Source organism: Budorcas taxicolor, chromosome 8 (assembly GCF_023091745.1).
Source record: "Budorcas taxicolor isolate Tak-1 chromosome 8, Takin1.1, whole genome shotgun sequence".
Lineage (NCBI taxonomy): Eukaryota > Metazoa > Chordata > Mammalia > Artiodactyla > Bovidae > Budorcas > Budorcas taxicolor.
Window position 1 is genome coordinate 41102676 of NC_068917.1, and position 24587 is coordinate 41127262.

The 24587-nt window shown below is 37.9% G+C and overlaps 1 protein-coding gene across 1 annotated transcript in view; it reads right to left on the minus strand.

Moving 5' to 3' along the window:
* Window positions 1–24587, minus strand: part of KDM4C (lysine demethylase 4C) — a 401440-nt gene that overhangs the window by 275578 nt on the left and 101275 nt on the right. Inside the window, exons 7-8 of the mRNA XM_052644458.1 lie at window positions 15653–15756; window positions 11471–11608 (exon numbers count right to left, since the gene is read on the minus strand). Coding sequence (XP_052500418.1) covers window positions 11471–11608; window positions 15653–15756 — 242 coding nt within the window. The remainder of the gene's footprint in view (window positions 1–11470; window positions 11609–15652; window positions 15757–24587) is intronic.

Genomic DNA, 24587 nt, shown 5'->3' on the forward strand with positions numbered 1-24587 from the left:
ACAGTAAGAAATGCTGTCATTCAGTAAAACAGAAACTTCGATGGCATTATCTTCCAGTATTGACTGGGGTGGAATAAGCTGAGATGCTGGTGCATGCAGGGCCTGTCAACAAAGACAGGACTGGAAACGTGCAAGTGCACCAGGTCCACCTAGCCATCTGCTCGGTGTAGGGGGAAGAGAAACACAGCAGTGAACTAAGGTGTTTGTTTTCTAAGTCCTAACTTGTTAACAAGATCTGTGCAATGAACTCGTACGTACTACTGTGGTTCTATGGAGACCCTCAGAAAAAATCCATGGCAACCACCTGTCATACTCCATTGGGATAAGAGAGATGTTTCTAGTAAAAATCTATACTGTAAAATTGTTTTACTTACCATAAACGAAAGATGCATTAAAAGGAAAGATGTTTTTAAAAAAAAAAGACATTGAAAAACAATGTGAACAATATTAACTGTAGATTTTTTAAAAGATGCAGACATATGCTAATAGTTTTGAAAGTATATATAAGGAGTTGTTAAAAAAGGTTTTACCTTTAAGGAAAGGACTGAAAAGGGTGCCATTACATATTTTTCTGTGCTTTAATTTTTTTAGCCATGGACATACATTAATTTTTAATACATTTCCACAAGGGATAGCATACTTAAGAGCCATTGTGATTTCCTTTCAAATAATTTTCTGTGAAAGGATTTTAGTACATGGGCACATCATAATTTTCTCAATGATTTCCCCATCATTGGACATATTAGTCATAATTCAATTTTTGCTGATAAATCTAGCACTGCAACAATCACCTCAGTAAGTGTACTTTTGTTTTTTTAAACGTACTTTTTCCAATTATTTCTTAGGAGTGTAAGAAATGGCTCAAAGGGCTTAAAGACGTTAAAGGTTACTGATAAACATCACCTACCTGCTTTTCAGGATGCATAGCACAATCATACCACAGCCAGCAGAAAAGCACAGTGCTCACTCTAACAAGCACATTCTCATAAGTAATAAGAATTGTCCTCTGGTCTTTACTAATATGATAAGAAAAAGAAATCTTTCACTATTACTTGGAATACTACTGAAGTCTGAAGGACTTTTCAATTTCCAAAGAAACAGGTTCTCACACTATTTCAACAATCATCAGAATCGTCCAATTTTATGTTAATTAATGCTTAAAATTAAAGGACAGAATATACACTCCTGAGAGAATACAAAAAATACAAGAATCTTGGGAATACAAGAAACACTGAAAATTTATTTTTAGGCTATAAAAAATATAGTTGATGAAAATTTAGAATACTGCTGGAAACAACCTATTCTTTTATCTTAATTCAAGTACGTAAGAAGTATGTAAAAGTCACATGTGAACTGGAGTCAAACTTAGCATAGGAATCTACAACACTCATGATGGTTTTCTTTCCAAGGATTTATAACACATGGTCTTTCAAATTCTACACAGAGCCTGAGAGCCACAGTATGTCTGTGAACACATAAGCAACAGCTCCTTCAAATTCCTCCTCCCAGCAATCTGGCCTACAGAACCCCAAATACTATCAGTTGATGTCACTTCTTTTAAGATGCCCTCAGTTTGGCAGAAAGTAAAAGTGAATGGATGTGAGAATTCAGTGGTAATATATAAAGCAATCCATCTGCCAGGCCTGCTGTGAGCACGTCTGCTACAAATACTATCCCCACAGCCACTGCTGCTGAGCATCTCCGGGCCTGAACTCCACCAGGCTTCCCCACACAGTGTCAAAGAGTTCCCTGATTTAGAAATGGCCCACGAGGAATGGCTTTCAAAATGTGCCCAGTGAGAGAGGCATGCTGCTAGGTGCCTGACCCCCTGTGGCCCCCATCCTGGTGAGGCACCAGTTAAAGCCTTCTCTACAGGTAGGAAACTATGGCTACAGAGGCAGGTTATCCAAGCACCCCACAGAGAACCAGAATTCTAATACAGGCCTATGTGATTGGGTTGGGTTTTTGCTTGCTTGCACTCAAATTAGCCACCAAAACTTTTAGAAAGGAAAGAAATACTCTGGAAATGGAGCAATGAACACTTGTATTTCGGACAGAGTTATGAAAAATAAAACACTGGCTTTTCTCTAGGCTTTGAATTTGAACAGAATACTTTTGATCTCTAACCTGGTCTCTGTGTCCAAAGCATGGGCTTTAAACTAGGTCTGGTCCCCTTATGATCATAGGCTGGTGACCTCAGTGCTTCCTTGTCCTCTTCTAGAGAGACAAGCCTCCTGTTACTCTCTGAGGGCAAGCTGGAGTTTTCCTCTATGGTTCCACTAACCATACCCTCCTTTCTATGCAGCCAAGATTGGCCCACTAATCTGATCCATCATCGCTGGAAAAGGAAGTGGGAGTTCTCTTAGACCTGCCAGGCCCACCTCTGAGCAAAGGTCAGTTCCCCAAACTGGAATTCTGAAAGAAACATGCACAACCTAACCCACCACACATCTCTCCAGTCCCCACCCCAACTGTGCCAGACTCCTTATAGATTTAACTTCAGTTATTCTTCAGCACAACTCTGAAGAAGCTATAATCTCCATTTTACATATGGGGAAAAGGTATTTTTAACATTCAATTCAGTTCAGTCGCTCAGTTGTGTTCAACTCTTTGCGACCCCATAGACCACAGCATGCCAGGCCTCCCTGTCCATCACCAACTCCCAGAGTTTACCCAAACTCAATGTCCATCGAGTCAGTGATGCCATCCAACCATCTCATCCTCTGTCTTCCTCAAGGAGGTCAATTAAGTACTTGCTCCAATCACACAGTTAGTAAAAGGAAAAGGAAGAATTCAAGTCAGAGCCTGGCCAACCCTTGAACTTATCCGCCTTTACCACTGCACAACAATGCTTCCCTAGTACATGAGGAAAATGACGCTCAGCAGAATGGCAGGCAACCTGAAAGGGGCTCAAGACAGTCTGTTACTCTCTGGAGCACCAACCACCTCCATCACCCTGTGTCATCCCTTGAGTGACCCAAATACTAAGCAGACCATGGAACCTCAGTAACTACTTGAGCTTTATTTCTCATGAAGAATCTTGAAGGGAAATGCAAGATATAATTAATTTTATAAGACTAACTTTGATATTACAAATGGAATATTAAGCATGCTAAACTTTTCATCCTTAATGTTTTTCTAGCCTTTTCCAAAAAGACTACAAAATAACAGCAATAATGGTAAAATACATACATACAATCCTCGGCTCTTATTTAACATAAATACTTTTTTATGATTACAAAAAAGACACTCCCCAAGATGAACATTTCATTTCTTCATATGTTTAATGACATTACAACATGAAGTTGAAACTTCCCTTACTCAACTACTTACTCATCTGTCATACTCAAGTGTGATAAAAATCAAAATATCAAACAATAAGGGAGACATAAGGCAATCATAAACACTACACTCAGCATTATAAGCAAGAGGCATACAAATATTGACACTGTTCTCACTTAAGGACAGCACTTGGAAAAATGCAAACGGATCAATACAAATGAAAAACAAAAATAATGGACAGAATTAGCAGTGAGCACTAACTTTCACAAACAGCGCCACAGAGAATCAATCAGTGCTCTAAGCTATCACGTTGGAAATCATCCCTCCAGAGTATCCGGACAGTTCAGAAGACACTCTGGTTTTACCTTTTTTGTTTTAAAAAGAGGCAAAAAAAATATATTACTAGGCACAGTTTGTAGGGAATAAAAGCAGAGTAAATTTAAAATACTAGGCATGGCTGAAAGAGGGAGAGAACCAAGCACTGGGCTTCTTTATTGTATCGGACGTTTTCAGGATCTGCCAAACAGGGACACCCTTCCTCTTCGAATTGGCTAACACTCTGATTCTTATAATTGCCAAAGTGTAGAATTATTAAAACAGTAATAGAGATTAAGGGTTTCTTAATCTTAAGAGATCAAGGGTTTCTTCACTCATTCTTTATTACTTTTGATATTTAAACATCAACACCCTATTCAGCTGTTACCTTCACTACTTTCAACCTTCTGCTTAAGGAGGGGTCCTGGCATGAGAGAGAGCTCCAGGGCTACAGACCCCATAAGAATTTTCGGGCTATAACTCTGACAAGCAGTTACGAAGAGAGGTGTGTTCACACTTCCTATCATCTTGCTCGGAGCAGAGGGAGGACAGGCTATGGATCCACAGATTTAAGTCTAATTATAGCCACTGACCTCAGAGAAATTCCATTAAAGCTTTCTTTTGATTCAAAGAGGTCATATCAAATGATCATAGAAGCAAGATTCGCACAACAAACTTCAAACTGGGCATATACACGTCACCTTTGTTCTGTCAGCAAAGAATGTATATCTTGAAGGAAAGGGAAACAGTAACCTTGGTTGGCATGCCTTATTTAAGAAGTCTGAAAATTCACACTTAGCTCTTTCACTGAGAAAGAAAAAGCACTATGTGGCTGGCACCTAAATAATCCACCACATCCAATGAAATGAGTCCAGAAGGGTATAGGGTACTAGGGGGCCAACCTTCTGCATCCAATCTCAGCCTCACCATCCTCATTTTATGCATCATCCCAACTACTTGGTTTGAGAAAGGGGGCTAGCAGAGGACAGTGCATGCTGAGTCGCTTCAGTTGTGTCTGACTCTTTATGACCGCATGGATTGTAGCCCGCCAGGCTCCTCTGTCCACAGTATTTTCGCAGGAAGAATACTGCACTGGGTTACCAGGTCCTCCTCCAGGGGATTTTCCCGACCTAGGGACTGAATCCATGTCTCCTGCATCTCTTGCACTGCAGGTGGATTCTTTTACCACTGAGCCACTGGGGAAGCCCAGTAGAGGACAGAAGATATCCAGTTACCTCTGGACCAGCACAGATGGCAAGAAATAACATATATAAAGTGCCCTACATCAGGACTGGGACACTGTGAACAATCAATGTCTGATCCTACTACTATCAGACCATATGAGAGTCAAATGATTTAAAAACTAATTTTTCTCAGTACAGTGAATATGTTATTCAAAATGTCAACTTACTTTTTAAGGTATACAGTTAACTAAAGCCTCAAAAACAGATATTACTTTGATTTCGAGTTAGTGATTAGAAATCAGTATCATAAATTATATACTTGCTGCTGCTGCTAAGTCGCTTCAGTGGTGTCCAACTCTTCGCGACCCCATGGACTACAGCCTACCAGGCTCCTCCGTCCATGGGATTTTCCAGGCAAGAGTACTGGAGTGGGTTGCCATTGCCTTCTCTGAAATTATTTACCTGCTGCTGCTGCTGCTAAGTCACTTCAGTCGTGTCCGACTCTGTGCGACCCCATAGATGGCGGCCCACCAGGCTCCTCCATCCCTGGGATTCTCCAGGCAAGAACACTGGAGTGGGTTGCCATTTCCTTCTCCAATGCATAAAAGTGAAAAGTGAAAGTGAAACCGCTCAGTCATGTCCGACCCTCAGCGACCCCATGGACTACAGCCTTCCAGGCTCCTCTGTCCATAGGATTTTCCAAGCAAGAGTACTGGAGTGGGGTGCCATTGCCTTCTCCGATTATTTACCTAGTTCCACTCAAATCCTATAGTCCAGCAAATTTGTTAATAAATTAGCACTAAATGAAATCAGACTCCCCATTCCTGAGGACTCAAACCCCAAACGTCTCTCCTGCAGACACAATCTATATTAGTCACTTGGCTTTCCTGATACGCTACTTGACGTCTCAGATTTTCTGAATCCAACAATACTTTATTAGAATAAAATGGGGACATAATGTGAACCTAACCCTATCTCTTCTAAATACATAAATACAAACTCCCCAGTTTGAGTACAAACTCCTAAGGACATGACTTCATATGCTTCTTTTTCTCTATATGGTATTTTCTCTTCTTCCCTTTACACTCTTGTTTAAAAAAAAAAAAAGGCAGAGGACAACCACTGATCAGCACTGCTGTGTTGTGGCACCAGGATCCAAGTAACAGAAGCCAAGTGAAGGTAAAAAGATAAAATGAAGAATATGAAACCACTTAACTCTCGAAGTTCATATTTTATGTGCCATACCAGACATTAAAATTAGAGTGCCAAGAACTGTTAAATGAGCAATGTTCAACAGTCCACATTTACTTTGCTTCACAAGCTGTAAGAATAGAGAAATGTCACTGTACCAGTATTCTGTGATCTAAGGCATATTAAAATATAACCTAGAGACTCACTGTTAAAATGGTTCCTGATTGTTTTAACAAAGACCACCCCAAGATTAAAGAGTTTTTTGGATGAATGCCACCTAATTTAGGAAAAAACAAATTTAATTTTAGAAAATGATTGAAATATAAAAAAAGATAAACCCATATCATGGTTCTTATATGCAAGACAATTTAATAGTTGAAATTCCTATCAGATTAAAAAGAAATCAATTTCAACATTCTACCGTCTCTTTTTAAACTTGTTCAAAAGTTTGAGGATTCAAATATCAGAATGCTTTCAAGTTAAGATGGTGAAGTAACTCTCTTGGAGTTCATAAGAGAACATTCTCAGCTTTGCAGTGCAATTTTTCAACTTTCTAGCATATCATGTTAATAGATTATCACTTAAAGTAAAATTAATGCAAAATAAGAGATGTCATTCTGGAGTCACCAACTATTACCTTTCCTTCCAAGAAGATAACGTTATTTACTGTGCTGTAGATAAGTCTCTCACATTGCACATACTGTCATAAATACACTGCTTCTGATGGTGTAGCCTAGATATGACTGTCCCCCAGACAATGATTCTTTTTAACTCAAGAAAATCAGTACAGTAAATAACTTTTCTTCCCTTAGAGACAATCACAGTGCTGGAGGCTGCTGCAACACAAAAACAAAATATCCTCACAAATGTCTCCAAACAGTCAAGCTGAAAATCTAAGCCAAAGTTTCATTTAACAGCCTGTCAGTTTTTTGATGTGAAGCTAATGAATGCAGTGGCAAACAAATCCATCAAACCTAACATCAAAACAACTGCACTTCATCCCACCAAACGGAAAAATGAAATACAACCTGCAGGCCAGCTCTTTGATCCAACCTAGCCAGGAAGCAGACCTGTGAATGCCACCACAGCTGCTGAGCATAAGTAACCACGGACTCCATCTCACCACAGAAAGAAAGAACGCTCCAGAAGCAGAAAACATTCACCTCGAATATGCACAAATATCTTAGTTCAACTGCTGTGCAATCTGGTGGACATTTTTAAATCTCTACTAGAAAAAAAGTATACAGTATTCCACTCTAGATTACTCAGAGATTCAAAGCTAGAAAGATGCCTAAAATAACTGGATGGTTTGTTCCACTCATATTACAGCTCTGCAAAAGAGGTTTATTAAAAGCCCTTCTGCTCATTATGAAAGCTCTTTGAAGACAAAGAAACAATTCCTTTTGCACAAGCGTGTAGCACAATTCATATTTCAGAGAAGAAACTCACGGGGCACTCACCAAAGCTGAACTCTGCCTGACAGCAGGCATATGGGCACAAGGCCACCTAGAACATTCCTTTTTTTTCTTCAATGAAAACCTTAATTCTGATAAATGAAATGAGGAGAAAGAATTACAGAACCACTTTCTTAGGTAGGTGGGTCCTGTTAAGGCAAGGCTGTTCTCTTCTGCAGTATTATGCAGGATTTGGTTTGCTATATTTGGCAGGTCAAGGCAAAAAAGAGCTGAATGATCGTGAAAAGAGATGGAAAGACAGGAACAAGAGGAATGCCAAAGTTGGGGGCATTAGCAAAAATTTTTAGAAACAAGGATAGTCAAATTAAGTTACTGTCATTGCTCACACCTATACCCATTTTCTGAAGACCTGTTCTACAATCTATGCACAAAAGAAGTCTTATATAAGAGATGAGGGAGTTTGAGTAGATACTATAATAAAGGGCCATCTGAATTAAGTGCTGAAAAATGGGGAATACACTGACAGGCAATGGAATATCCACATAAAATAACTATTGTTGTTGCTATTATTATTTAGTTGAGAACATCAAAGGTTAAAGAATCTGCTGAAATTTGGAAGATGAGTATTTGCGAACAGCACAAATACTGGGATGGATGTTCTTTTTAGTCAATGTTAGCTATACCTTAAATGGAAGGAAGGTTTCATGAACAAATACCACATACCAAGAGATCAGTAATACATTCAAAGGAAATCCACAGAAACCCCATCTCCCATTCTGCTCCAGCGATGCCACCAGCGGTGAAGCAGCCAAGAGCAAAGGAAGCAGTCCTGGATGCTCCACAGTGCTAACACTACTCTCACCTCTGGCTCCCATCAAACAATTCAGCCTCCAAGGGATGAATTCACAGAAACATACACAGTGCCTGGCATACAACAGACAAGCTCTACCTGAAAAAACAGAACTCTCTCCCCATCCATATTAAGTCACTTGAATGGCTTAAAAGGTCCCTAACCAAAGCCTGTTGGCTGCTAAACAAAGACCACCAAAATTATTGGTGAATGTGGGGTTATCTTTTCAAAATTATTTTTTTAATTAAAAAGTAACCTCCTGTAACAGCTCTTTTCTAAGTTATGGAAACAGAAACATTGGTTTGTAATATACAAAATATTATCAGTTGAGATTCTTCACTCTACCCCATGTTAATTAGTGCTGCACCAGACACTTTATCAGATGCTTTTACATAGACAAATCAACATGTGACAGGTAAAGCAGCGGTCATTTCCCAGTGCTTCAACTACAAAAAAGTACGCCATTTAAAAAAAAATTATTCCCCAAAATGTATAACTCATTATCACTTGTGAAAAATAACTGTTTTTTAAACAGTTATCATTTAGAATGAATAAAAAAACACAAAGGATTAAGACAAACAAATATGGTCACTCTCAAAGCTAAAATTTGTCTTTTAATACAATTCATAATTAATTTACTATACATTATATTTTTCTCCAACGAAACACAAAAACTGTCCAATTTACAAATTTTCCTAATCTTAGGAAATTACACGTTCATACACATACCCACACATACACCACAGTAAATCTGTAAGGTTGCCTATAGAAATATACTTGAAAAAAATCAATATATATCACCATGTCAATTATTAACTGAAAATCTCTGATGTAGGCAGAATGCTGCCCCCCACACTCCCACACCCCATTTGGTCCCACCCCTAACAGCAAAGATATCTGTATCCTAGACCCTGCAATCTGTGAATATGCTATCTTTTATGACAAAAGGGATACTGTGGATTGTTTGCTCTGAAATGTAGGGGACCACAGCAAGGGACCTGAGAGAGGCCTCTAGGAGCAAAGACCCAGCTGACAACAGCAAAGAAATAGGAACTCAGTCCTACAACCACAAGGAACTAATGGCCAACAATTCCACTGAGTAAGAAGCAGATTCTCCACCAGAATCTCCAATAAGGAATGCAGCCCTGCAAACACATTGACTTTGCTGGTGAAACCAATGTTAAACATACAACCTACAGGACTTCAAAACAGTAAAAAGAGTATTGTTTTAAGCCACTAATTTTATGGTAATTTTATGGGAACTTACTACAGCTGCAATAAAAAATTAATACATTATTATTATTTAGGTGAGTAGCACCACCTCACCAAGAGTAAGAAAAGGGTGGAGACAACATCTAAAATCATCTCCAACACATGTAACTATGACGAGTTTTAAATTAACTGTCCAACACTGCATTATAGCCACTGAACATTTTGTCATATCCTCTGACTACACTGAATGATATAAATCAACACAGCATGAGTGGCTATCTACATACCTAAGCTTTCCACCCCCACCCCCACAACAAATCTATGGGGTAAAGAGGTATTTTTAGTTTATAGATAGAAACAAAAAGAAGAAATGACTTTCCTGATATTCTCTGGTTAACAAAAAGAAGAGCTGGGCTTCAGATCCCTGCCTCCCCCACGATGGCGCTCTGCTTCCTGAACAATCCCATACAGCTCTGGGCTTATCAGCTGAGACTTCAGAGAGGTTCACTATCAACTTCTCTTACGAGGTCACACTCCACTCCTACTCTGTCCACATGGAAAAGCGGAAACACACGCAGGATATTTTAGACTTGGGGAGAAGCCAATACTCAGAACTACTGATGAAACTGAAAGCTTCAGTAAACAAGCACAAACTGATTTTGCTGGTGATTGAACAGCTGGGATAGTTGACTTATTATGTCAATGATTAAAGATGCAAACCATAAAAGAGCATACCTTTTTATAACCTCAGGGTTATGACACTATTTCGATGTAGACATAGGCATTACTTTTCTGCAAAATAACGGCAGTAGCTGGCCAAGGTACATACACTGAGCTTTCTGTTTTTTGTTTTTTGTTTTTTTAATTAGGTTTATTGTAATAAGAAGGATGTGAAAGAAGTAGTTCAGTTCTACTCCTTTCTAAATTACCCCTCATAAATACAAATTACTCAGAACAGAGAAAGTCTTCTAATAGCAGGAGCTTTCTTTTATGTTATGAATTCACTCAAAAGCTTGAGCTGCCAAAGGGCTATATTCTTATTTTAAAATATTATGCAATTTTCTAAATGTGCATGTAAAATAAACCTAGAGTTGTCCTCCCTGAATATATTTCTATCCACGTTCACTCAATGGTTCCACACGCAAGGTTTATCATGTAGAATGAATAATATTTGCCTGGACCATGCAGGGGCCACAATAGGCCACATAGACTATACGTGCCATTTTCTACTAATTATAGGGCAATTCTGCATACTCTGTAAAACACATAGTTTCATTAAGAACCTACCCTCTGCCAGCACACACCTCTGCCTTAAAATCCACAGGAAACGAAGCAACCTAAAAGAAGCTATTGTCACTTTGAAAATGCCCTCTATTTAACTCTGCAGGAGGGCAATTAATAACATTTAACCCAGTTGCTTGTGAATGAAAATACACAGTTTATGAACTAAATTAAATATACTAAGAGACACAAATTTTTATACCAAATTTAACATGAAGATATATTTCTTGTTAAAGTATGTTCTATATTATTACTTTCAAGAAATTCATTTCTGTGCTAAGGGCAGTTTTAATCATTTCTTCTTACCATCTTTCCTTAACATCTTGTTACAATTTTACCAGACACTTTCCTCTGTAAATAGCTGTTTTCTAAGCCATGGACTGAACTCTAACATGGAAGGTGCCAAGTCCACCTAATCTGGAATCACAGGAAGCCACTGGAAAATCTCACAAAAATACAAACATGCAAGATGGCCTTAAGAAAGCAAGCAAGCCTCGGTTGCATAAAATTACCTCTCAAAGTAAACTGCTCCACATTAATTTCAAAACAAACAAATGTTGCTACAAATATTAACATAGCCTATATAAAATAAATATATCTGTCTCAAATAAATTACTACAGTCACAGGCACACAACATCACTGAGGAGAAAAATAAATGCTGCATGTGATCTTAGCTTTCCCACTATAATAACCAGTATACACGTTTAATTTATGCTTTATTTTTTGAAGCATAACTTACCAATTTAGCAACTTTCCCATAGTCAATCCATCTGACAGTAGCAAAATTTGTAGATTCTGCACAGTTGAAACCATGATTAAAACCAGCATGGTAGCCATATGGGAAAGTGATCATAAATTCTCCAGCTTCCTGGGTGATCTGCAGGGTAGAGGACATATAATATTTCCCAATTATAAGGCATCCCAAATTGCAAATACAGTTAAAATATATTTCCTATTTAAAAAAAGAAAAAAAAATGTTATGATGTCCAAGCTATACTAGTATAAAAGAAGTGCCCCCAGATTCTTCACTTAATTCTTTAATAGTTTTTCAGGAGACTTTTAAAACTTTTCTAAACAGATGACCCTCTGCCAATAGTCAATCATTTAGCCCATTAGCAGAGAAATTACATTTTATTTGAAGATGTCTGCTTTATGCTATTCAAAAAAGTGTTCATAATAGCATTCAATACATTTTAATACTTAAAAATTCACATTACTGGAATTATAAAACAGGACATATCACAACTGACATTTTTCAAGTTATAGCTATAAAAATTTTGGCAACACACACTGAATGTTATGGATTCTTGTTGCTTAAGAGTTGACTGTATTCAATAAATTGTCCTTTCATTATACTTAGAAAACATTCAATTAACTATTTCATTTAACAGTAAAATTTCTATCAAATAATTATTCAAATATATCTACAGCATGTAGGTATGTATGTGTGAGTGAGTGCATTTCCAAATATAATTAAAATAGCTTGGGTCAATCAGCCATCAACCTAAAAGCAAAGATAAAAATGTATTCAGTCCATTCCTATCTTTTAAAGAAATCTGCTTTTTTTTTTTCCTACCATCACCAAAACATACAAAACACACCAGGAACTATGGAAGAATAGTGAAGCTAAATATATCAATGTTTTTTAAAACTTGTCTGCTCAATACTAGAGTATCAAATCTGTAACTCACTGATTCATTCAGTCACCTTGGTTCGAGAAATAAATATGTAAGTATGCACCTATGTGGACACATATAAGAGACACACTGCATAAATACATGTGCACACACTGCACTCAGTAACCATTACAGGAATGCTAAAATGTTGTGTGTGGAAGTACTTTCCTTCCCAACAATTCTAAAATTTAGCTCATCACCCCTGCCCCTGTGACACCCCAGCAGGTGTTCTATTGCAATGAGCAGCAATTCAGCTGCCACCTGGCAGGCAGAGAATGGCTTATCAGGGTTCAACATGGTTCCAGTTCCATCATTTCAAGCCACGTGAGAATACAGCCTGATTCTCTCCTTTTTTCTAGTCTCACTGAATCTCATTAATTATAACTGTGCTTGGAAATAAGGCATTTCCTTGCACCATGTGATAAAATAAAACTTACTTTGCTCAACTGTCACTAGCCCTATAAAGGGGAGTTGGGGGAAAGAGGGTAAGACTGCTGTCAGTGGGATAAGGAAGCGAGCATCATTGCTCCACTGAATCCCATCTATAGTTCTTCCCTACTCTATCTGGAAAACTCCTTTCTTGCCATGCTGAAAAGTACCTATTCCCATTAAATGGGACCCTAAATATTATGCCTATATATAGTTTCTAGGAACAGGTCAGTCCCAATTAGCTAAATTATAAGGCTAATTTACTGCCTCAATGAAATAAACTGATTTTTTTAAAAAAAGAAGGGTATAGAGACAGAAAAGTACAAGTTCTTTTTAAGACTAACCAAGCATCATAATTCCACACAGCAAAAAATGGTGGAAAGGGTAGTGCACATAATCGAAAAGCAGACAGTAGCTATTTGGCAAACATACTTTTTCATACATACATATACATATACACATATGAGAATATGCACAAATACACTGAAAGAAAAAGAAACAAATGTTAGTCCAACTGGGAAGTGATTGCCTAAAGAGTAAAGGCTGAACTGAGGAGGAAGAGTGCATTATTATATTACCTATACTATGCAAAGCGCTTCAAATAGATAATCTCTTTTCATCCTCATAATGGCCCTATTAAATGGTACTCTTATTATCTCCATTTTCCAGTTGAAGAGATTGAAGCTCTCAAAAATGATGTAATTTACCCAAGTGGCAGAATCAGAAATGAACTTGGGAAGAATCAATGTCATTCCAAAGTCTGCTACTCTGTTCAAGGTTACATTATCATCACTGGAGAATAAGCTCCTCGAGGAGCACACTGTCATCACACATCCTTCATCAAGGCAGAAGGGGAGATGGCAATATTTCATATGAAAACTGCAGCCACCAATCAGCCCTCTAAATGGCTGGTGTCTCACCAGCTGTGGACAAGCACTCACCATTCTACTTCCCACAGGAGCCACAAAATGTCCCATCCTCAAAAGACTGGAAAAGAACATGGTGCATCTGGTGAGCTACCAAATAGTACCTGGAGAGCCTCAGCCCAGAAAAGGGTGCGAGGCACCTGTCTCCTTCTCCCCAAATATTACAAAGAAGCTAGAGGCTACTACAACCTCCATCCTGGGTGAATGAGCCAATCCTGCAGCCCTGCTATTTCACATAACCCCCCTCCAAAGAACAACAATTCCCATCACCAGCCCTAAACTCTCAGAGTTTTTCATGTCTTGGAGGACTCTATTCTGCTCCTTCTCTGCCTTCTAATATTCCAACTTAAATAAAAGGGCTTAATCAGGCTTATGACAACCACCTGAGAGAAAGTACACTGATGACACAGGTCTGAGACTGGAAAGCCTGGTGCTTAGAGGCATCTGCAAGGAAGACAATGCCCCCAGAAGGAGTGGCCCCACTGGGGGTGGGGCACAGCCTATGACTTCTCTACCTGCGGCAGTGCTGCAGCCCACCCACACCTGTGGACATTATCCATAGTGCATATCTCGAAGGCACACTTTCTGTCATGGGGAGAAGTATATAACTAAACAAGTAGTGAGAGTGTTCTCATCACGGACATGAGACAGTGTGTCTCATGTGTGACTGCCACAGAGACTGTTCAAGAGTGAGCAGGACCACCCCAAGGTGGAGAATGTTTCCCAGTCCTTGCAAAAATTCCACTTCCAACAAAGCCTAGACTGGTGGGAATGGGGCCCCAGGGGTGAGGGGTGGGGGAAGATAGGTTGAAGACCGGATTTTAAGGGCCTGAAATAAAGAAGAGGGAAAGACTTAGTTACAAGAGAAAAGTTTTTAAAGTGGAAAACAGAGAGGATTATGGGAAGACAGTCAAATAAAAAATGATAAAGAGAGTAGAGATATTTTTTAATTTTTCTGCAACTAAAGACTTAATCCTCCTCCAACTGAGAGAGAGCTCTTATTTATCTGGTCGAAAGTTTTTTTTTTCATTTCAGATTCTTCACATAAAAACACGCATGCTCTGTAATAATTCTGACCCAATACTGATCCATGGACACAAACAAAGAGTGATCTAGCACATACAGAGTCTTACAAAACTTACTCTTCAGAAATATTCCGAAGAAGCAATATCTGATTATGAAATCATCAGGCAATTCTATCCATAATGAAATCTCAATTGTATTACGTCTGAATGTGTTTAGAAATAACATACTGACACCATAATCACTGATTCTAACCAATCAAACTGCTAATAAAAACTGCTCTGATTTCTTTAAAAAAAAAAATAGACGGCGTTAACATAAATTCTGTTGCTCACACAAAAGACGTCAGTGAAAGAGAATTACTGCATGTCGAACGTGCTACATTTTACTTTCAGTATTGTTACAAGTGAACTAGCAGTGCATGAACTCTCAAGTAAATATAACCTGGAATTAATTTCAAAAAAATATGTAATTTCAGAATTTGAAAAAGAATAGATACATGCATATGAAAAAAAAGGAAACAAAACACGTCAAGAGCTTTTCTTACTTCACATCTTTCATTAGTACTTTTCTAATTTCTAATTCATACTTTCATTAGTACTTTTCGTTAACTATTTTAACTATAATTTTAACAAAAGTGGAATTAAAGTCAATTGGGTCTTTAAAAAAACAACAACAAAAAAAGTAATTTCAAATCAGTACGTAGGTAAATAATTGTTACCTAAGTAAAACATGAATCTGAATATTTCTCCTCATACCCTAAAAATCCTACTGGAAGTCAAAGATATATTAGTTTATGCTGAATTTGTCTTAAACACAAATTTTACACATATGAAATGATTCTGTTAAAGAGTAACATTAATGTACCTTGTCAAAGGGAATGCCGTATTTCTTTAATACTGAGGGAGATATCAGTGTCATCTTGTGGCGAAGAAATGCATCACACCCTTGAGAACTGCTTGGGAAAAAACCTAAATGGAAACAGTAAATACAAGCAGTAATGCATTAATAAAGATATAATTTCAAATCAATTTTTAAGTTTATCTTCTAGTATTCTTATATAATGACGGCTTTATACAACTATAGACCAAGTCCATCATCAAAAATCACGGTGCTAAAAACTAGAGTCAGAATTCTTAAAAACTAAACGATACATATTTTTATCACCAAAGGTTGATCTTTTTTACAAAAAGATCTGCCAAGAGTTGTCTGCATAATACAAAATGACTAAACCTTAAAACTCAAATACTTTGGCCATCTTATGTGAAGAGTTGACTCATTGGAAAAGACCCTAATGCTGGGAGGGATTGGGGGCAGCAGGAGAAGGGGATGACAAAGGATGAGATGGCTGCATGGCATCACCGACTCGATACACATGAGTTTCGGTAGACTCCGGGAGTTGCTGATGGACAGGGAGGCCTGGCGTGCTGCAATTCATGGGGTCACAGAGTTGGACACGACTGAGCGACTGAACTGCAACTTTAAAAATTTGCAACAAAGTTAAACTCAGTCTACCTATTATCTGATAAGTGGACAAAATATTAAGGGAGGTTAGAAGAGGAAAATCTGCAGCTTTAATACAGGAATCTCTTACTCTAGACTCCTAAAAGCAACCATTCTAGAAGCACTTGTCCCAATGCCCAACATACAGTAGACACACAGCTATTTCCTATCTGTTTCTTTCTGATCAATTTCATATAGTTTCAGTTCAGTTCAGTCACTCAGTCGTGTCCAACTCTTTGCAACCCCATGGACTGCAGCATACCAGGCTTCCCTGTCCATCACCAACTCACAAGAGTTTACTCAGACTCATGTCCACTGAGTTGGTGATGCCATCCAACCATCTCATTCTCTGTCATCCCCTTCTCCTCCCACCTTCAATCGTTCCCAGGATCAGGGTCTTTTCAAGAGTCAGTTTTTCGCATCAGGTGGCCAAATATTGGAGTTTCAGTCCTTCCAATGAATATTCAGGACTTTAACTGCTACTCATTCCTGGAACTAACTCCCAGCCAGGACCACTCAAGAGCATGGAAACCTGTCTGTCTCACCAGCCTATAAGGTACCAGTGTCTTGAAGAGGCCTTTAGGTGAAGAAGTTAAACACACAGCAACTCATTCATTCAACAGTACATGATGCGCTGAAACCCAGCTGTTTCTCTCCATCTCTGCCTTCAACACTGCAGTCTGTCTGAGAAAAACTCTCATTAACTCGGTTATATAAGCTAGAGAAAACACACGTACTTGATGTCCTAGTCTTCACCTTCTGCACTCAGAGGGAAAAACCACCACACTGAGAGCAGGAAAGCAAGATGAGAAAGGCAAGAGAAATGAGGATGGGACAGAGGAGAACCACAGAGACAAGCCCTGAACAGAGAACTCACCGGGAAAGCATGTGCTGTGTATCTGGGTAAAGCATAAAAAAGCACAGATGCTCTTTAACTCCATGGCCAAAATGAAGATAAGGCCATTGGAAACGTTACTTATCTCACTCTGTGGCTCACTACATATAAACAGCTCAAGAACAGGACCAATCTGACGAAAGAATTATCAACACTCATTACCTAACTGGGAATAACTTTAACCTCATAGAATAGAGGGTTTTACAATAATAGTTTTAAAGCAAATAAGCCTTTACGGATGCCACCATGGAGCATGTGAGGCCATAGATCATCAGAAGGAAAAAAAGCAGACATCTAAAAACAAAAAAAAAGAAGCTATTAGGATATAAAGAACTACCTGCAAAGAATAGCACATCTGCTTAAGCACCTACACCTGGATTGTTAAAAACAGAAATATTTTAAAACCACTAGACCATTCAGGTATGACCTAAATCAAATCCCTTACAAATATAAAGTGGAAGTGAGAAATAGATTTAAGGGACTAGATCTGAAAGACAAAGTGCCTAATGAACTATGGATGGAAATTTGTGACATTGTACAGGAGACCAGGATCAAGACCATCCCCAAGAAAAAGACATGCAAAAAAGCAAAATGGCTGTCTGAGGAGGCCTTACAAATACCTGTGAAAAGAAGAGTAGCAAAAAGCAAAGGAGAAAAGGAAAGATTATACCCATTTGAAAGCAAAGTTCCAAAGAATAGCAAGGAGAGATAAGAAAGCCTTCCTCAGTGATCAGTGCAAAGAATTAGAGGAAAACAATAGAATGGGAAAGACTAGAGATCTCTTCAAGAAAATTAGATATACCAAGGGAACATTTCATGCAAAGATGGGCTCAATAAAAGAAAGAAATGCTATAGATCTAACAGAAGCAGATGGTATTCAAAAGAAGTGGCAAGAATTCACAGAGGAACTATACAAAAAGATCTTCATGACCCAGATAATCATGAGGCTATGATCACTCACCTAGAGCCAGACATCCTGGAAGGTGAAGTCAAGTGGGCCTTAGAAAGCATCACTATGAACAAAGCTAGTGGAGGTGATGGAATTCCACTTGAGCTGTTTCAAATCCTGAAAGATGATGCTGTGAAAGTGCTGCACTCAATATGCCAACAAACTTGGAAAACTCAGCAGTGGCAACAGGACTGGAAAAGGTCAGTTTTCACTCCAATCCCAAAGAAAGGCAATGCCAAAGAATGCTCAAACTACCACACATTTGCTCTCATCTCACATGCTAGTACAGTAATGCTCAAAATTCTCCAAGCCAAGTTTCAACAATACGTGAATGATGAATTTCCAGATGTTCAAGCTGGATTTAGAAAAGGCAGAGGAACCAGAGATCAAATTGCCAACATCCTCTGGATCATGGAAAAAGCAAGAGAGTTCCAGAAAAACATCTATTTCTGCTTTATTGACTATGCCAAAGCCTTTGACTGTGTGGATCACAATAAACTGTGGAAAATTCTGAAAGAGATGGGCATACCAGACCACCTGAACTGCCTCCTGAGAAATCTGTATGCAGGTCAAGAAGCAACAGTTAGAACTGGACATGGAACAACAGACTGATTCCAAATTGGAAAAGGAGTACGTCGAGGCTGTATACTGCCACCCTGCTTATTTAACTTCTATGCGGGGTACATCATGCGAAATGCCAGGCTGGATGAAGCACAAGCTGAAATCAAGACTGCTGGGAGAAATACCAATAACCTCAGATATGCAGATGACACCCACCCTTATGGCAGAAAGTGAAGAGGAACTAACAAGCCTCTTGATGAAAGTGAAAGAGGAGAGTGAAAAAGTTGACTTAAAGCCCAACATTCAGAAAACTAAGATCATGGCATCTGGTCCCATCACTTGATGGCAAATATACGGGGAAACAGTGGAAACAGTGACAGACTTTATTTTTTTCAGTCTCCAAAATCACTGCAGATGGTGACTGCAGCCATGAAATTAAAAGATGCTTGCTCCTGGGAAGAAAAGTTATGACAAACCTAGACAGCATATTAAAAAGCAGACACGTTACTTTGCCAACAAAGGTCCATCTAGTCACGACTATGGTTTTTCCAGTAGTCATGTATGGATGTGAGACTTGGACTATAAAGAAAGCTGAGTGCCAAAGAATTGATGTTTTTGAACTGTGGTGTTGGAGAAGACTCTTGAGAGTCCCTTGGACTGCAGGAGATCCAACCAGTCCATCCTAAAGGAGATAAGTCCTGAGTGTTCATTGGAAGGACTGATGTTGAAGCTGAAACTCCAATACTTTGGCCACATGATGTGAAGAGCTGACTCCTTTGAAAAGACCCTGATGCTGGCAAAGATTGATGGCAGGAGGAGAAGGGGACGAAAGAGGATGAGATGGTTGAATGGCATCACTGACTCAATGGACATGAGTCTGGATAAACTCTGGGAGTTGGTGATGGACAGGGAGACCTGGCGTGCTACAGTTCATGAGGTTGCAAAGAGTTGGGCACAACTAAGTGACTGAAAGGAACTGAATTGAACTGAAAACATACATCCAACAGAAACATCAGAAATACCATCATTCTCTACAATACCTGTGGGAATAAAAGGAATAATCATGCCCTATCTGGTCATCTGATACAGCTCTCTGTCTACGGTTAGTATTCATAACACATAAATAGAAATAAACAACCTGTGAAAAAAATGCAGACTCCAGTGAATGGTGAGAAAGAACCACATAATATAATGAAAATGATGAGTCTACATAATAAGCTGTCCTGAACCTACACCACTCAGTAAAGCACAGCAGAGATCCCCAAACACACAACCCATGGAAAAGTTTTAACAATACAATTTAAATGGATCTATCAAACTTTTCAAATCTGTACCTCTGCTCAGCACTGCACAAATTAAACTTTAAATTAAAATCAATGAAGAAAGAGGAGTCTATTTAATTTCCTTTTGATATGGATTTGTAATCAGGACTTGAACAATGTGGTGACTGGTCATAAGTTAATTTAAATTGGAAAACCACTGAAGGAAGGCAATTTGCAATATATTAAGAACTTCACGCTGGTTCAGAATTTATATTTTCAATAGGCTATCAGAATTATATTTTACATTGCCCTGGAAAACACCTGATAAACCACAAGTTATGACACAAAGTACCTATCTCAAAATGAATTTTACCTCAAAATACCTGCAGGAGTACATGGTTCACACTCACCCCTCACTCCAGCATTTATGAAAAATATTTTATTCAATATTTAAGCCAGCCAACATAACCAGAATACTATTTGATACAAAATGGTAATTTTTAAAAAACTCAGAACTATTTCAGCCCTGGGCTATCTACATAGTAAGTGAAGAAAATAAATTTGGAAACAATCACCTGTATGAAATACACCAAAATAGATCTGATAGAAAAGAAAATATTTAACTAAAAATTCAACTGAAGACTATCAGAGTTTTCTGAAACTCACTAAACAAACAGAAAACAAGGTATGTGTTCAAAGTTTTGGAAGTAAGTTCTTTAATACATGCCTTTCAGAATCTTATCTTCTATTCTTATGTTTACTTTCTTGATCGGTTTTTTCCAAGTTTTCAATAATATATTTGGAAGAATTCTTCTCCAAAAGCTACCATGTTTGAATGTTACTACTGCAGCATTCCATAAGACTTTCCAACTTACCAGTCAGTCACACAATGGGAGAGGTCCAGTCTTTCACAGTCTTGAAGACCAAGAAGTTCCAATAAAGAACAGAGCTACACTGACCCCTCAAGTACCTAGTAGTGGAAATAGCAGCTAGCATCTCACATATCCCATGACCATTAGGAAATATGACAGGTGTAGAACAACACACAGAATAAACTGGCACATCTTTCTGCAGCATTTACTTTTGTCACGTTAGATCGTTTAGTTTATGTTTGCATACAAACAAACATAATAAGGGAGCAAGATGCAAAATCTGCATGCGTATTGTGGAGTCCTAGCGTTTCACTCCTCTCACTTGAGAGACAGCATACTGTGAGGTATAAACTATGCTATGGGATTTTGATAAATCTTAATCTCCTCTTATAGGCACTTAACACAAGATTACCTGAGGACCAACTTTCCTCTCTCCATCATTGCTCACAATAAACACATACTTTAACAGTGCTATTAATAGAAGAACTAAGTTTTAGATCAAAAACCTAATTGTTTGAATTATTTGAAGTCACTCTTATCTTGTCCATATAGTTAACAGAACAAGAGACTAATAAAGAAACCCTACAGAGACACTGATTTCTAACACAAGTCCAACAACTCATATAGCCTCAACTATTTCCACAATCTCTCAGCTCCTCAATTTCCCCATCCACATAATCAGGATGCTATTATTATCTTCCTCAGTGGGTTCTTTTTTCCCCCAATATCAAGATATAATTGACAAATAACATTGCATAAGTTTAAAATACACAGGGTAATGGTTGCCTATATGTACATATTGTGAAATGATTACCACAGTAAGTTTAGTGCACATTCATCACCTAAAAATAGTTATTTTTTGTGTGATGAGACGTTTTAAGATCTACTCTCTTAGAAACTTTCAATACAGTATTGTTCACTGTAGTTACCATATAACACAGTACATCCCCAGAACCTACTCATACTGAAGTCAATACTTTGGGACAATCTTCACCCAATTCCACCACCCCCTGCCTCTGGCAGTCACCAAACTGTTATTTCTACCTGTAGGTTTGGTTTTTATAATTCTCACATATAAATAAGATCATACAGCATTTGTCTGTTTCTGCCTGACTTTTTTAACTTAGCATAATGGACTCAAGATTCTTCGATGTTGAAGGAAATGACAGGATTTCCTGCTTTCTTATGCCTGAATGATAGTCTACTGTGTACATATAACACTCTGCTTTATTCGTTCACCTGTCAATGGACACACAGGTGGTTTCCATATCGTGGCTACTGTAAATAATGCTGCAATGAACATTTGAGGTAATAGATATATCTTGAAGACAGTGATTTCATTTCCCTCAAATACATACCTAGAAGTAGAACTGCTGTATAATATGTTAGTTCTATTTTCAAATAGATATATCTTGAAGACAGTGATTTCATTTCCCTCAAATACATACCTAGAAGTACAACTGCTGTATAATATATTAGTTCTATTTTCAATTTTTTGAGGAATATTCATACTGTTTTCCATAGTGGCTATCCTTGCTGGGTGGATCCTCATGAGAAGCCAGTGATATAAGGCACAAAAATTTTAGCCATTATAAGAAAATGGAAACAACCTAATGTCCATCAACTGGTAAATGGAAGTGCAAAATGTAGTATATCTTCACAATGAAATATTACTTAGCTATAAAAAAGAGTGAGGTACAGATATAAGATATAACATAGAAAACATGCTACATAAAAGATGTCAGGCACAAAAGTCACATTTAAATGATTTCATGCATATGAGACATCCAGAATATGTAAATACCTAGACAGAAAGCAGACTATTAATTTCCAGGGGCTAAGAAGGGATAAGGGGAAATACAGTATGACTGAATAAAAAATACAAGGTTTCCTTACAGGATGATGAAAATCTATTGGAACTAGACAGAGGTGATGGTTACACAATACAAATATATTAAAAGTAACCATATTGTACACTTCAAAATGGTTAATGGCTTATGTTTTGTGAATATCGTTTCTGTTATTTAGTCGCGAAGTCATGTCTGACTCTTGGTGACCCAATGGAATGTAACCTGCCAGGCTCCTCTGTCCATGGGATTTCCCAGGTGCTATACACATCCAAGGACACCCTGTACAACATAAAAGTGATCAGATGCGAGAAGCACTATTTAACAGAGAAGAGTCTACACATTGCACAATTCCATGTTAATAACATTCTAGAGACAGAAATCTGGTTAGTGGTTGCTGGTAGGGAGAAGTAATTAGAAAAGGGCACAAGAGAATTTCTGGGGCCTACTGGAAATGTTCTCTATCTTGAGAGAAGTCGTAATTACACCACTGTATATATCTGTCAAAACTCACTAAACTTTATGTTTTAACAGGTGGCTTTTACTATAAGTGCATTTTACCTCTATCTGACCTAAAATATCATTAGATGTTTTTAAATTGTTTTAGAAACAGAGCAGATGTACTCTAAATCCCAATCTCACATGACAAACACATGCTGCTACTATTAAATCAACGAAGTTTTAGCCATGGTAAAATTTAAAAATCAAAGCTTAAAAACATCAAATTTCCTATATACAAACACTAGTCTGAAGAAACTGACATTAGTTATTAATCACTTAGGAAAGAAAGAAATAAGAAAGGGAAGGAGAGGGGAAAGATGAGAAACCAGACCTATAGACTGTATGTTCACACTAGCAATAGATTTGATTAAGACAACTTAACTGAAATTTACCCAAGTATGCTTTGACAGAGTTTTATACAAGCATACCTCAGAGATGTTGCAGGCTCTCTTCTAGATGACTACAATAAAGCAAGCATTACAGTAAAGCAAGTCACAAGAATTTTTGGTTTCCTAGTGCATTTATAATTATGTTTATACTATACTATAATCTAAGTGTGCAATAGAATTGTGCCCCCCAAAAGTACATACCTTAATTTTAAAATACTTTATTGCTAGAAATGCTAATCATCATCTAACCCTTCCATGAGTTGTAATTGTTGCAATTCACAGATCATAAAACAAACATAATAGTGAAAAAGTTTGAGATGTGAGAATTACCAAAATGTGACAGAGAGATGATAAGTGAGCAAATACTATTGGGAAAATGGTACCAACAGACTTGCTCAACATAGGGCTGCCACAATCAATTTGCAAGAAAAAAAAATGCATTTTCTGCAACTCACAATAAAGTGAAGCACAACAAAATGATGTAGGCTTGTAATGGCTTTTGCAATATTCATATGACTGATACGATGCTTTAAAAGTACAATAGCCATATAAACAGATGGTAAGGAAAAGGACAAAGGAAAAGGATATACAAGTATGTTTCTGTAGAAAATGCTGTAGACATGACAGCGAATGAACAATGAACAGCAATTTGATTCACGTGTGAAATTTCTTAACATGCTTATTAGTGAAAAGAACCAATGAACTACATTATGTGGGGTGACACTTGATCATTTTTACCCACATTCTTAGTTAAGAGGTCAACATTAGAGGTTTAGGCTATAGTTGACCTCTCTGTTCTTCCTACCCCATTTTGAGCAATTAATGGTTGGGTAGAAAGTTATCACATTGCAGGTTTCACTCTGCTCCACATGTCCAATAATCCATCAACATCTCTACTGTAGAGACAAAGCCTCATGGAGCTCTCCAAGAGGAGAGCCAGAAGAAATTCATACTGATTATATAGAGGAGCATGGTAGTTCTCCTGAATAATTGCCTTATTTTTATCTCCTGAACATAGTGCAG